This window comes from Mercenaria mercenaria, chromosome 10 (assembly GCF_021730395.1).
Source record: "Mercenaria mercenaria strain notata chromosome 10, MADL_Memer_1, whole genome shotgun sequence".
NCBI lineage: Eukaryota > Metazoa > Mollusca > Bivalvia > Venerida > Veneridae > Mercenaria > Mercenaria mercenaria.
The window spans coordinates 56845146-56860630 of NC_069370.1; the positions used below are offsets into that span (position 1 = coordinate 56845146).

General features: G+C 34.8%; 1 protein-coding gene across 2 annotated transcripts in view; it reads right to left on the minus strand.

Moving 5' to 3' along the window:
• LOC123561479 (glucose-6-phosphatase 3-like) overlaps positions 1 to 15485 on the minus strand; it is a 21186-nt gene continuing 5701 nt past the window's right edge. Inside the window, exons 2-8 of one of the 2 annotated variants that reach the window (XM_053553147.1) lie at positions 13730 to 13829; positions 12279 to 12436; positions 11469 to 11575; positions 9024 to 9105; positions 5231 to 5349; positions 2278 to 2520; positions 1 to 386 (exon numbers count right to left, since the gene is read on the minus strand). In XM_053553147.1, the coding sequence (XP_053409122.1) occupies positions 70 to 386; positions 2278 to 2520; positions 5231 to 5349; positions 9024 to 9105; positions 11469 to 11575; positions 12279 to 12436; positions 13730 to 13789 (1086 nt within the window). In that variant the 5' untranslated portion in view covers positions 13790 to 13829 and the 3' untranslated portion in view covers positions 1 to 69. The remainder of the gene's footprint in view (positions 387 to 2277; positions 2521 to 5230; positions 5350 to 9023; positions 9106 to 11468; positions 11576 to 12278; positions 12437 to 13729; positions 13830 to 15485) is intronic. The other variant, XM_053553148.1, reaches the window with a different exon arrangement.

A 15485-nucleotide genomic window follows, 5' to 3' on the forward strand; every position in this document is an offset into this window, starting at 1 on the left:
TCATTTTGCTTTAAAGCTCTTTGATATAACCATGATGTTCATGTTCAGATATAAATGTAAATAATAAAATCATTTATTCTTCTGTTGTATACATTTATCCTGTTTTAAAAAGTCAAAAGAAGCTGTAAACATGACTAGAATAACAAGAATACAGAACTTAAGGTAAGTCACAAAATAATAAAACTCTGCTGAATGAAGTCCCGGCTTCATATTCTCTCCTATTTGACAGACTAGTAAAGACAGAATAATATTTGGCATTTTTAGCCATACTGTTCTACATGATGCATTTTCTAAAGAGTCAGAATCTGTTTTCCCTCCTTTCTTGTCACTTATACCATTTTCAGTTCTCAGTAATCTGGTGAATCCAAACATGAAAGTTCCATACCCTGAAAAAACAAAAAGACATAATCTGAGTAAGTGTGCACTGTTTTTTAAGGGGAAATGAAATGTCAAATGAAATGTTAAGGAAATTACTATGCTCATGTGAAACATTTACATTGTAACAAATGTTTTATCACTCTGTTATGCTGAATGTTTGAGTAAAGTTTTTATTAAGAAACAGGTCACTAAATGAACATGTTGAACATGGTCAACATTCATACCACCAATAACCGTTTGCAAAATTCTGGTTTATAGTTTTGTGCACATGTTGTTGCAAAATGACATTTTGTATTCTATGTTCCTTCAGAACAGTTCTGTTCTTTCTGTTTGTATAAAGAAGTCACATCAGAGACTGCTGGCCCAATTTTAGAACATGTTCAACATGTTCATTTAGGAATGTAGGACGTTTTGGCCAGCGGACGTTTTGGCCCGGACGTTTCGGCCTAGGATCTTTCGGCCTAGGATGTTTTGGCCAGGCATTTTTTGGGGGTAGGACATTTTGGCCAAAATAAATTGTGGTTCCATATCGTGCAAAATATGGTCTGGAGACTATTCTAAAGAATGTTATAGTATAAATGAACAAATAAAACTGATAATAAAACATACTCATGGTATTTTAATTTTATTTTTTATAGTCTTTTTATATGTATACATAAACATATACACATACACATTGTATATATGTGTGTGTGTGTGTGTGAATGTGAAAATATTTGCCATTTACAACCAGAAGAGTTATGAAAATAAATTTTATTCACAATTATTTTTTTAAAAAGAATGATCAGTTATACTGTATAACATATGATAACATATTAATGTCCAGATCATAATTTGCATATTATGGAAATATTTTTTTTTTTTTGGCCAAAACATCCTATCTCAAAAATTTTCTTGGCCAAAACATCCTAGGCCGAAAGATCCTAGGCCGAAACGTCCGGGCCAAAACGTCCGTGGCCAAAACGTCCATTTAGTACATTTTCTGTTTGTGGGTATAGTGTCAATCTTTATTTTATCAAAACTTAATATATTACTGAAAAATAACCAACAACAAGAATGCTATTTTTTTTCACAGAGGTTTAAATGTATTTCATGGTAAATTTATGACTATGTAAAATATTTTTTAATTAAAACAAGAGGGCCCTAAAGACCTGACCTAGTCCTTACCCCAGATACCCTGGTATATTATTTTGGCTTAGATTTCATAGAGACAAACAGTTTGACCATGTTCTATATTAATAAGGTAGATCATTAACCATTGTTTCTCTCAATAATTTGACCTTTTTAGTGATTACAATGTCTGTCTATGATTTGACCTAGAAACCTAGTTTTTGATCTAGATAATCCAGTTTCAAACTTGACCTAGATTTCTTAGAGAAAAACAGTCTGACAAAGATTAATGAAGATAAAGTAGAAAAAATTGACCTCTGGAGTGTTTACAACATTCTTCTATGCCTTTACCTAGAGACCTAGTTGAAGTTTGAAATTACTTCAAAATCCGGCTTGCACTTTCTGGCACGATATTTAAACTAATTATTTCAATAAAAGGCAAAGTGGCCATATCCCTAGCAGCACTAAATCTTCACAAATCTGTATAAAGACAATCTTGGTTGGGCTGATTTATAAAACATTTCTGTGAAATTATTACATATTCAGACAAATTATAATATACATTTTGAAGATTCTTCTATTTTTATCACTGATGGCTATTTTTTGCAAAATAATTTAAACAATGTAGGCAGAGTTCACATTCCACTACAGTACAGCTTGCATTAAAATACCACCCCAGGGAATTGCCAAAACATCTGAGCAATTTTGATTTGATGAATGTGGGCGAAGATAGGATTTTATTTCTTAAAGCTGCTGCTGATTGACAGAAAAAAAACTTTACTCTCATACCTAAAACACTTCCAGCATCTCTATAAACGGCATTGAACAATGTGGTGTCCAGATGAATCCATTCTGAATAAGCACAGTACTTGGTTGCCAAGGAGATGGACCACTGAGGGTCAAGGCCACACCATTTCAACAAATAGAACGTCACTATACAGCTTGTTGGCATTAAGAATGATGCAGTCACACAGCGAGACAATTTTAAGTGTTGCAGGTCTATCTTGTACACCAGCAATGTTAAAATGATACCTGCAAAACAGAAGCAAAAACTTTCATGCAAGTATTTTCAATAACAGGTATTTCTAAAATGAGTTTAAATTTTGTTTTGGTGCGTTTAACATCACAACGACAAAAAAATAATATGGCATGGCCATCTTCCGAGCTTTTTAGACACCAGGTGCCCCTCTATGCATTATTTCAGGCCATGAACCACAGAGCCTAGGGCTTTGATATTTTGTATATGACATCATCGAGTGGTCCTCTACTAAGATTGTTCAAATTATTCCCCTAGGGTCAAATATGGCTCTGCCCTGGGGGTCACATGGTTTACCTAGACTTTTATAGGGAAAAACTTTGATCTTCTTGTCCAAACCACAAAGACTATGGCTTGATATTTTGTTATGTAGCATCATTTAGTGGTTCTCTACCAAGTTTGTTCAAATTATCCCTCTAGGGTCAAATATGGCCCTGCCCAGGGGTCATATGGTTCATATAGTCGTATATAGGGAATCTTCATGTCAATAACTTACATCATTCAAATTTGGACCACATGTATAGTTTTGAGTGGCAAGATGAACCTTGACATGAGCTGACCTTGATCTTGACCTAGTGACCTACTTTCACATTTCTGTAGCTACAGCCTTCAAATTTGGACCACATGCATAGGTTTGTGTACCAAAAAAAACTGACCTTGTTATTGACCTAGTGACCTACTTCCACATTTTTGATGGTGCAGGCTTCAAATTTGGACCACATGCATAGTTTTTTGTTCCAAAATAAAATTTGACCTTGATTTTGACCTAGTGACCTACTTTCACATTTCTCAAGCTACAGCCTTCAAATTTGAACCACGTGCATAATTTTGTGTACTGAAATGAACTTTGATCTTGAGATTGACCTAGTGACCTACTTTCACATTTCTGAAGGTACAGGCTTCAAATTTGGACCACTTGCATAGTTTTGTGTTCTGAAATAAAATTTGACCTTGATTTTGACCTAGTGACCTACTTTCACATTTCTCAAGCCATAGCTTTCAAATTTGGACCACATACACATTGTTTTGTACCAAAATGAAATTTCACCTTGATTTTGACCTTGAACAGGTCTTGAAATTTGGAACATTCAAAAATGGCTCAGTGGATGGCGCCAAGATCACTCTGTAATCTCGTTAGGTTAATAGGTTAAAGGTCAAGGTCAGATTAAACCAGAATGGTAGAACTTTTGTTTACAGTGAGCATATAATTTCTGTTCCTTGTGCAATTACTGAATGCATCAAGGGGGGCATTTCGTGTTTCGATGAGCTCTTGTTCTCTAATGGTATTCAACCTAATCGGTGTTCCAGTACTAGCTTATTTTCTAATGGTGTTTAACTTAATCAGTGTTCTGGTACTGGCTTATTCTCTAATGCTGTTCAACCTAACCAGAATTCTTGTACTGGCTTATTCTCTAATGCTGTTCAACCTAACTAGTGCTCCAGTATTAGCTTATTCTTTAATGGTGTTCAGCGTTAATAGTATTCTTGTACAGGCTCATTCTCTAACAGTTGCCAACCTATCCAATATTCTTGTACTAGCTTATTCCTTCATGGTGTTCAGCCTAAACAGTATTCTTGTACAGGCTCATTCTCTCACTGTTGCCAACCTAACCAGTATTCTTGTACAGGCTCATTCTTTAATGGTGTTCAGCCTAACCAGTATTCATGTACTAGCTTATTCTTTAATGGTGTTCAGCCTTACCAGTATTCATGTACAGGCTCATTCTCTAACGGTTGCCAACCTAACCAGTATTCTTGTACTAGCTTATTCTTTAATGTTGTTCAGCCTAACTAGTATTCATGTACAGGCTCATTCTCTAACGGTTGCCAACCTAACCAGTATTCTTGTACTAGCTTATTCTTTAATGGTGTTCAGCCTAACCAGTATTCATGTACTAGCTTATTCTTTAATGGTGTTCAGCCTAACCAGTATTCTTGTACAGGCTCATTCTCTAACGGTTGCCAACCTAACTAGTATTCTTGTACTAGCTTATTTTTTAATGGTGTTCAGTCTAACCAGTATTCATGTACTAGCTTATTCTTTAATGGTGTTCAGCCTAACCAGTATTCATGTACAGGCTCATTCTCTAACGGTTGCCAACCTAACCAGTATTCTTGTACTAGCTTATTCTTTAATGGTGTTCAGCCTAACCAGTATTCATGTACTAGCTTATTCTTTAATGGTGTTCAGCCTAACCAGTATTCTTGTACAGGCTCATTCTCTAATGGTTGCCAACCTAATCAGTATTCTTGTACAGGCTCATTCTCTAATGGTTGCCAACCTAACCAGTATTCTTGTACTGGCTCATTTTCTAACGGTTGCCAACCTAACCAGTATTCTTGTACAGGCTTATTCTCTAACGGTAGCCTATCTAACCAGTATTCTTGTACAAGCTCATTCTCTAACAGTTGCCAACCTAACCAGTATTCTTGTACTGGCTTATTCTCTAATGATGTTAAACCTAATACTAGTCAATTTGCTATTACAAAAAAAAAAGAACTGCATAAAAAACCAAAAACATTTTCTAGACCCTCATAACAAGCTGTTACAGATATAAAACTTTGTGACACACACTTTAATTGACAGACAAAGAACATTTTTATAATGCAGGTACATTCTAAACCTCAGACAAATTGCCTTATAACACATTCCTTTAACTAAACTTGTATCAAGAAACATGTTGAAATGATATAAAGTACAGTTACCTAATAATGTTCCTAAAATCACCTGATGTGGAAAATGAGTGGCAATGAACAATCTTGAGACATTGACAGCAAACATAAATACAGCAAAAACTGACCATATCACATACTGTAGAAATATCCTGAAAATGACAATAAAAATACATTTGAAGGCTCATAATGCCTTTATTTATAATGTGGCTGCGAAATGTTTTTTATGAACATAAAATATATTAAATTCTTGTTCAATCCTATTTTCCGACATTGTTTTCTGTAATATTTGTCAATGGTTTGAATACTGACTACTGTAGATGAATTCCATATTTGCAGATGAATACCATAAAACTTGTAGATGAGTACTATAATAATTGTATATGAATACCATAATACCTGCAGATGAATACAATAATACTTGTAGATGAATATGATAATACTTGCAGATGAATACCATAATACTTGCAGATGAAAACCATAATACTTGTAGATGAATTCTACAATACTTGCAGATGAATACTTGTAGATGAATTCCAAAATACTTGCAGATGAAAACCATAATACTTGTAGATGAATACCATAATACTTGCAGATGAATACCATAATACCAAAATACTTGCAGAACCACAAAACTTGTAGATATTATTACACCTACAAAAAACAAGAGCTGTCCGTAAGACAGCCAAGCTCGACTATTCGAAATATTGTCCCAGAAGCAGGAAAATATTACCCAAAAAGGTTAAATATCAAAAGAGTTTTAAGTTCAAAAGGGGGCATAATTTGACCAAAATGCATATCAGTTATGGGACTTGCTGCTATCAATTAGTTTTATAACCCCGAAGGCACATGTGAAGCTTCAATTCAATATCTGCATTAGTTTTGGAGATAGAAACTTGCATGTAAAACTTCAACCAGAATTTTCAAAGTCCAAAAGGGGGCATAATTTGCCCAAAATACATGCCAGAGTTATGGGACTTGACCCAGTGAGGTTGGTAGTTGATCTAGAAAAAGAAAAAATAAGTTTCAAATCTATATGCCTTTTAGTAATTGCTGTATGTACTTGCACGCAAAACTTTACCCAGGATTTTCTAAGTCAAAAAGGGGAATAATTTGCTCAAAATACATGTAAGAGTTATGGGACTTGATCCAGTGAGGTTAGTAATTGATCTAGAAAAAGAAAAAATAAGTTTCAAATCTATATGCCTTTTAGTAATAGCTATATGTACTTGCACGCAAAACTTTAACCAGAATTTGCTAAGTCCAAAAGGGGGCATAATTTGGCAAAAATGAAAGTCAGAGTTATGGGACTTGATGCTATCAACTAGTTTTATAACCCCGAAGACACATGTGAAGTTTCAAATCAATATCTGCGTTTAGTTTTGGAGATAGTAACTTGCATGTAAAACTTTAACCAAAATTTTCTAAGTCTAAAAGGGGGCATAATTTGCTCAAAATACATGTCAGAGTTATGGGACTTGACCCAGTGAGGTTGGTAATTGATCTAGAAAAGGAAAAAATAAGTTTCAAATCTATATGCCTTTTAGAAACAGCTGTATGTACTTGCACGCAAAACTTTAACCAGAATTTTCTAAGTCCAAAAGGGGGCATAATTTGGCCAAAATGAAGGTCAGAGTTATGGGACTTGTTGCTATCAACTAGTTTTATAACCCTGAAGACACATGTGAAGTTTCAAATCAATATCTGCATTAGTTTTGGAGATAGTAACTTGCATGTAAAACTTTAACCAAAATTTCTAAGTCCAAAAGGGGGCATAATTTGCTCAAAATACATGTCAGAGTTATGGGACTTGACCCAGAGAGGTTGGTAATTGACCTAGAAAAAGATAAAATGGGGCGTTCCATGAGAAAACCCGTATTAGTGACAAAAATTTCAAAATTGAGATAATAACATATTCATAAAGAACATTCTTTTATCTTTCAAATCCGAAAATTTGAAGTGATTATCTTCACTATCTTAAGAGCTACAATGTTTTTAAGTTAGTCACCGAGGGTATTTTGAGACGTGACGTTAAGAACGTCATGAAAGCAGTATGACGTCATTGTGCATGCCCTGTATTTTTCAAGTCATTTAAGGAACAAATTATGCGTAACACTTACTTAACATCATACATTTGAGTATTTAGGAATAGTTTAAAGCGATTTTACTGAAAAATAACTGAACCGTATATTTTTAGTTTCATTACGAGCCTTTTATCTATACACCTCTATATTTTCACGACGCATGGGTGCTTTGGAATTTCCGTTGCCATGACAACAGAAACAACATTTATATGAAAAATATGGTAGAATTTGATTTGTCTTAGATGACACAATTACAATATATTAGTTTCTAGTTTCTGGAGCAACACAAGAAAAACAGTGATTTTTCAGTATTTTACACCACTAATTATACAATAGTTATATCATGTCACTAATACAGGTTTTCTCATGGAATGGCCCAAATAAGTTTCAAAGCTATATGCCTTTAATTGATGGCTGTATGTACTTGCATGCAAAAACTTAACCAAGGTGTGACGCCGACGCCGACGCCAGGGTGAGTAGAATAGCTAGACTATTCTTTGAATAGTCGAGCTAAAAAACTAACTAGAACTGCTTTTGAGAAAAGCGCATGTCTCCCACAACTGCCTAATCATCTGATTAGTAGTATATGAGTCAACTATGCACCAAGCCCTCAACTGCCTTATCAGATTTTCAGTGCTTTGATTATCAAAAACAAGTTTCAAGGGCCATAATTCCGAAGTGCCTGGGCCAATTTGGCTAGTCATCGAACTTGGCCGAGGACTTATTGGCAAATACATTTTGTTCAAATTTGGTGAAGATCGGATGAGAAATGTTTGACTAAGAGTGCGGACAAGATTTGTGACAGACAGACACACAGACAGGAGTAAATCAATATGTCTCCCACACCACTGTGTGGTGGGAGACATAATAGTCATAATACCAACAAATTTAATTGCTAGTATAACAGTATAAAGCTGTGAGTATTACAGCATTCCTTTGGGAAACTACAATGTACAGGGTATTTCTTTACAAGTATTATGGTGTCCTTTTGCAAATATTTATTTGCTAAATTTTGACCCAGCAAAAATTATGTATTGCTCAAAGGTATTCTTTTGTGAGTGTTATAGAATCATGTTTTGAGTATTTGCTATAGTAATCAAGTAAGTTTAACCTTTAGCCTGCCCAAACTGAATGATACACCAGTCCATTTAAGAAATTTAACAGGCTAAAAGTTAACTGACATATCACAAAGAATCTAGTGAAATTATTTATGACATTTCAAGGTTTTGGTTAAAACATCACTGTTGTAGAGATAGGAATTCATGAATTTCAATTTCTGAAAATCAAATGAAGCGGGATATCTATCTGTTCTATAAGATTTAAACTCATAGACTGACACAAGCACGAAATCCACGGAAACTAGTCTGTCAATAATATTGATGATAACACAATAATTGCATTATCCTTACCAAATTATTCTAAAAGTAGAGCTAAAAACCATCTTTTATTATGTTTATTACTAAGTAAATCAAATTCAGTATTGTTGGGATTGACAATTTTATCCAACAGCTAATGTCAGCTGTCTACTTTTAACTCTTATCAATGAAAGAGAAATTGCCATTTCCCTGCAAGTCAGCTTCCCCACATGAAAAGAATTCAGATCTGTAAAGATCAAATGATAAAAGCTGTGAACATCCAGTACTTACAGGACAAAGGCTACATGCCATTTCCATTCCTTAGGTCTCATTTATATCCATGATTATCAATGAAAAATGTGACAATTAGCCAACATGAGAACTTACCGTGGTCTTGTGTTTTGAATTGTGGAAAGAACCAAACAGAACACAACTGATGAGGTTACCATTGCATGACCTGAAGGACTGCCTGTAAAATGATATTAAATGTACATTATATAAAAACACTGACTTGGATTTATTAGCCCAATTTCATACTGAAAGCATTATATAATATGGTCATATGCAACAAGAAAGCTGAATTATTTTCAATCACCTATATTATGTACAAGTTTTAGACAGCTGCAGTAACCAATATAAACAAGTTTACTATCCAAGGCCTCTGAAACTTTAAAAACTCGAAACGGTTCAAAAGGAAATCACCTTCTACTACAATTAAATCAGTGCTTAACCCCACTCACTGTATTATTACAAAACACAAGTCACCTTTGATAATCACATAAAGAGAAAGTCAATCTGTGTCACAACTCGGACCTACTTTGATTACCTAAATTACAGTGTTTTTACTGAGAAATACTGGCAAGGATAAAATTGCCCAGGCATTTTCTCCTAGTACTATGTTATCCAATGAGTATCACCAGGGTAGATAACCCAAGTGACTCTTATGTACCACACACACACATGGTTATATTTTTTAATGTCTGTCAAATACTCTCAAATTTTTACCGAATGATTTTTTTTATGGTTAATGTGTACATTACATTCACAATGGGATTTGGACAATGTGTTCGAAGAAAGATTTGAAAGTATCTCAAGGACATGTTTTGTTGAGAAAAGCACTTGTTTTCCTGTCTTTGACACCTTTATCTAACTACACACCTGTCAACAAGAGTGCCAGACTGTCACAAAATACGCCCGTCATCGAACTTGGCCTTATTCAGGGGCATAATCCAAGAGTGCCTAAGGCGATTTGGCTGGTTATCACACTTGGCCGATATATTATGCCCACAACAATTGTCAGCAAGTCTGGTGAAGATCGGACAAAAACTGTTGGACTTAGAGAGCGGAGAAAGCTAAATTTGCAGTTTATTGAGTAATTCAAGGGCCATTATCCAAGAATGACTGAGGCAGTTTGGCTGGTTATTGACCATGGCCGAGATATTATGCCCACAAACATTGTCAGCAAGTTTGGGAAGATCAGATGAAAACTGTTCGAATTAGAAAGCGAACATGCTTCAGTCATCTGCTGATCATGACCAACCTGCCTATCAACTTTCATGACCCTAGGCCCAAGTGTTCTTGAGTTATCATCCGGACACCGTTTAAGTGTCCTGGGTCACTGTGACCTTGACCTTTGACCTAATTACCTCAAAATCAATAAGTGTCATCTGCTGGTCATGACCAACCTCCCTATCAACTTTCATTATGTTTTATTTTGTTGTTGTTGTTTTTCACTGATGTTCAAACATCATCTTTGAAATAAAAGTAATTTAACAGATAAAGTTTAAAAAAATCTCTATTAAGCCTCTCAGATTTTTAAATTGCTGCTGCTAAAAAAACAAGGCATTTTTTAGCTCAAAAGTCTGCTACAGGATCCAAATGAAAAACAGTCAGTCCAAACCAAAAGCAGTTAAAAACATGAGGTAGGCTAGCAGCTTGTATCAAAGAGCATTTCCAGAAAACTGCATATTGTGCTAATTACAAACCCACTGAAATTGTTTTTAACCAAATGACCTGATTTTGAACATGACCTAGACTTCATAGAGGCAAACATTCTGACAAAAATTTAATCATGATTAAGTAGAAAATGTGGTATCTTGAGTTTTCACATGGTTTTCTATGATTTGACCTTATGACCTAGATTAAGACCATGGATAACCAAGTTTTGAATTTGACCCAGATTTCACAGTGACAAACATTCTGACAGAGATTTATGATTATCAAGTAAAAATATGGCTTCTAGAGTATTAACAAGGTTTTTCGATTGTTTGATGTAGTGACCTAGGTTCAGTCTTATGTAACCCAGTATTGATCTTAACCTAAATTCTTCAAGAGACAAATATTGTAACAAAGTTAAAAAAAAAAACAAGCAGAAAATATGCCTTTTAGCAAGCTTTTTCTATGATACAACCTAGTTTTGGAATTCAAATAATCCAGTTTCAACCTTGACCTTAATTTCAGAGAGGCAAAACATTCTGACAAATTTCATAAAGATACAGAAGAAAATGTGGCCTCTTACGTGTTAACAAGGTTTGTCCAAAAAAGTTCTTGAGGATAATATTCTGACCAGGTTTCATTAAAATTGAAATAAAATTGTGACCTCTAGATTGTTAACCATTAAATTGTTGACGATGTGCAGAAGACGACACACGACTGACACATGGTGATCACAACAGCTCACTTTGTGCAATTGAGCTAAAAAAAATATCAGTATTATAGTTTTTTATCTCAACTTCTTTCAAAATTGCTGTACCACTGTTTATTCAAAACAAAACGGTGCATTACCAGTATATTAAAGACATGTTATGCTTAAATATCAAAAAGTAGCATTACCTGGCCCAGTTTCACAGGTGAGTCTATACTGCTGTAACTGTGCGTGTTCACTGTGATGTGTTCTAGGGTCTAGCACCCACCAGTAAGGTCTTTCCCCATGAAGTATCCTACAATGTAACGGCAACATAAGCAAGAGGGCCATGATGGCCTTAAAGACCGCTCATTTGGTCTTAACCTTTTGACCACAGCACACTGTATCATTACAGTGTATAATTAACATTTACCCTACTAAATTTCTATAATGGACTGGTCTATCATTCAATTTGGGCAATGCCATTTATTGTTCAAAGGGATGTTCACTGAAAATTTACTGACTGAACAGCGAACAGTGCAGACGATGATCAGCCTGCTCTGGCGGCCCCTATTTGCAACCAAGCGAAACTAATCCTATATTTTTGAAAGAAGACAAGCCAAGGAACATCCAAGCCAAATTTCACCAACATCCATCTCACAGTTTCAGAAAAGATGTCATTTGAAGAAAAGTGTGGATGGATAGACTCAGATGAGCTAAAAACATATTTTGTTGGGTTGAGGTCGGAGTGAAATCCCGAACAATGCCCCATGTGCATAACTGAGGTGCTGAACAATATTACTATACAGTTCCATAACTCTATCACAAATATTTGGCATATGAACAACAAAAATTCAAACGGACATCCTGACAAATTGAGGGATAATGGTAAATCTTAGTGCTTACCCCCCTCTCCACCTAGGAAATAAAATGGGGGTGGGTGGAGGGAAGCGGTACAAAAATGGTTTTTACGGAAACGTTCTGTTCAAAATTGTATTTTGACTTCTAATCAAACTCACCATTTGAGCAAAGCGTTGATCCATTCTGATAGACTAGCCAGCCAGAGTACCCTGATTCCTGTGGGTTTATGAAGACAGTAGGCTAGAGGGAAGTAGAGCAGGAAAGCATTTCTTGGATCTCCCAGGTGTGAAGCTGCCATCATCAACTCATCATAGTTCTATAAATATAAATATATTTGCTTTGAATTAATATGATATCTTATTATTTATTATTCCCATTTTTAGATCATAAGTGTGTAATGAGTTAACAGGTGACATATAGGCCCACTGGGCTGGGTGTTGTGAAGAATGATCATTTATTGTAATATGTATGTACTGTATATAACACATGTCACGTTAATAAAAAATTTACTTACTATACTTATTTTACTTATAAAATTAATATATTACTGATTTCACAGTCTCACAAAGAATAGCCGCACAGTGGTTAGCAAGTTACTAGTGTTTTAACATCGCACCGGCACAATTATAGGTCATATAGCAACTTTCCAGCTTTGATGGTGGAGGAAGACCCCAAGTGCCCAGTGAGTCCGTGCATTATTTCATCATGAGCGGGCACCTGAGTAGAACCCCCAACCTTCCGTAAGCCAGCTGGATGGCTTCTTCACATGAAGAATTCAACACCCCGAGTGAGGCTCAAACCCACATCGGTGAGGGGCAAGTGATTTGAAGTCAGTGACATTAACCACTCAACCATGGAGGCCCCTAAGTTAGCAAGTTACAGTACTTATACGGTAAACTTTTAGAAGGCTACTGTCTGAAGTATAACTGCAAAGAATAGAGAAGAGGAAACAACAGCAACCACCATGTCACCAATATTTTGGTCAGGGTCAGTAATGGGACTGTGGATATGTGACTTCAATGCTATGAAAGACAGACATGACACTGGTCTGCGAGAATTAGACAAATATGGTAAAATCATTAAGATTCATGGGAGACAGATTTTTGTGGATTTCGAGGTTGTGCTAATAAACCAAATCAGTTCCAACAAACTAGTAAAATTTTCATTCATTTCATGTTAAAAAGATCCATGAATTCATATTCCCATGAAATAGCTGTTTTAGCCCTAAAAATTAAATGATTTCACACAACAAAATATGCCTATTCTAAATCACCAACAAGAGGTACAGGGGTACATGAGGTATTAAATGAAATATGTGAGCTAAACAAAACAAAATTCAAAATAAAAAAAATGCTACATGAACACATTAAACACCTTATAGGCACAACAACATGGCACAAATTTGTAGTAAAACATTCCTGAAAAGTACATCAGAGAATCTCAATTCCCCTACATATTTTAAAATTTCTCTAATATCCATCACAATCATGAACCCAAAGTACCGTTTCTTTCTACTATCCTGCATCCTTTATGAACTGTAATGTTTATATTTAATAATTAAAAATTCAAATTTATTTCGTTTGAGCTAATTATAACTTTCCCGGTGTACCTTGAATTCTGACTGGAGAAATCTAACTACATCAACTCCCCAATTGTGGACAAGATCCATCACAGCAACTTAGTGGTAAGTCTTCAGCCAATCTGTTCTCCTGAAAGTATCAGTAATATCTGGGTACAACATATAATAATATCAGTCAAAACTTTCAAAATAACAAAGAAATTGCAACAGAGCTACAACTGTCCTCCACCTAGGGACATTTTGCATGACACACATTGCCAGGCAATACAGAGTCCTCTACAGTTCAGAGGCAACATACTTAAAGTGGAATTATGGGCATTTTCAAGTAATTATCTAGCTGAAATAGATGTGTGTTTAAAAAGTGTGGAGTAAATTATAGCTTTTAACCCAATATACAAAACGCTTCCTGTTACCAGTACTAAATAATAACTTTCCAAATATAATTTTTCTTATTTTGACTGGGGCAGTCTTTTTAAAAAAGGTCAAACTACATGCAGGAGTTGCTTTCCCTTTGACTTCAGCAAGCTCTACCTATAGGTAAGGGAGATCACTGCGTAGAAGATTGAAGAAAATAACTATTATTTTATTAATCCGATTTCTTTATTTCTAAAGCATCAACTTCAAATATGTATGTGGCATTATCGTTAATTTAACACATTTAAATGCACAGCAACCGAAAATCACTTTTATAAAACATTCACCAAAAACACACTATGTTCAGTAAGATGCGCATAATGCCACTTTAAGAAGTTTTTCTAGCTCTAGTGTACCAAAGTTATACCAAAAACAACCTTATGAAATTTGACATCTGGTGTTTTAGTATAACTCTAAGGCTAATGAAGAGAGAACTGAAGTAATGTCTGGTAAATGACTGGCATATTAACACCAAGTCTTGTAAAAAAAATTCATGCAATTTTTATTTCAAGAGACAAAAAAAGCTACTGAAATATTTCATCCAACATTAAAGAGAAAAACTCATGGCTGCAGTGTTTTATTTTCCAGTCAGTTTGACATTGAAGTTCGGCCCCTATCTCTATTGGCAAATAGTATATTACAATTTTCTAAATTTCAAAGCAAAAATTGCCCAACTTTAAAGGTGGTTTAATTATCAGCTTGTGGTCATCGAACAGATATGTTCGAAACTAAACCACCGATCATTTACACTTATTTATACTCAATAAATTCTTAATACATGTCAGATTTTTACTGGAAGTATTTTTAAAATTTAATTTTCCTATCCTGGTTGCCCAACCAATATAGCGTTATTTCAGCATAAGTATAAATTGAATAAACATATTTTGCATATTGAATAATATTAATATAAGAACTATTGTATCAAAGTTGTCAAATGTTTGCATTGACTATAAACTTGCATTTCAAGATATGTATTAAGTTAGAATTATCTCCCTTTGTCTATCTAAGTTGTGCAACTGAGACTGAATTCCGAAGCTACACGCTGTTTTAAAACTTGCCTTTTATTTCAGGTAGTTGTTATATCCCAATATTCATAAAATGCAAATGTAAAACTAGAAATTATATTGAAAATGAAACAAGAGTGCCAGACTGTCACAAAATACACCTGTCTAAATATTCAGTTACGTATCATAACGGTAATAATGTTGATGTTGTATGCCTAAGTTAACCAAAAAAAAAAAAAAAAAAAAAAGAGTAAGAAGGAATCAAGGTATTTGTGAGGTTCCATGCGGGATGAAATTGACAATCGGATTAAAACTGTTTGAATGGATAAGGCTAATTTCGCAGATCTCGAGTGATTCAAGGGCATAAT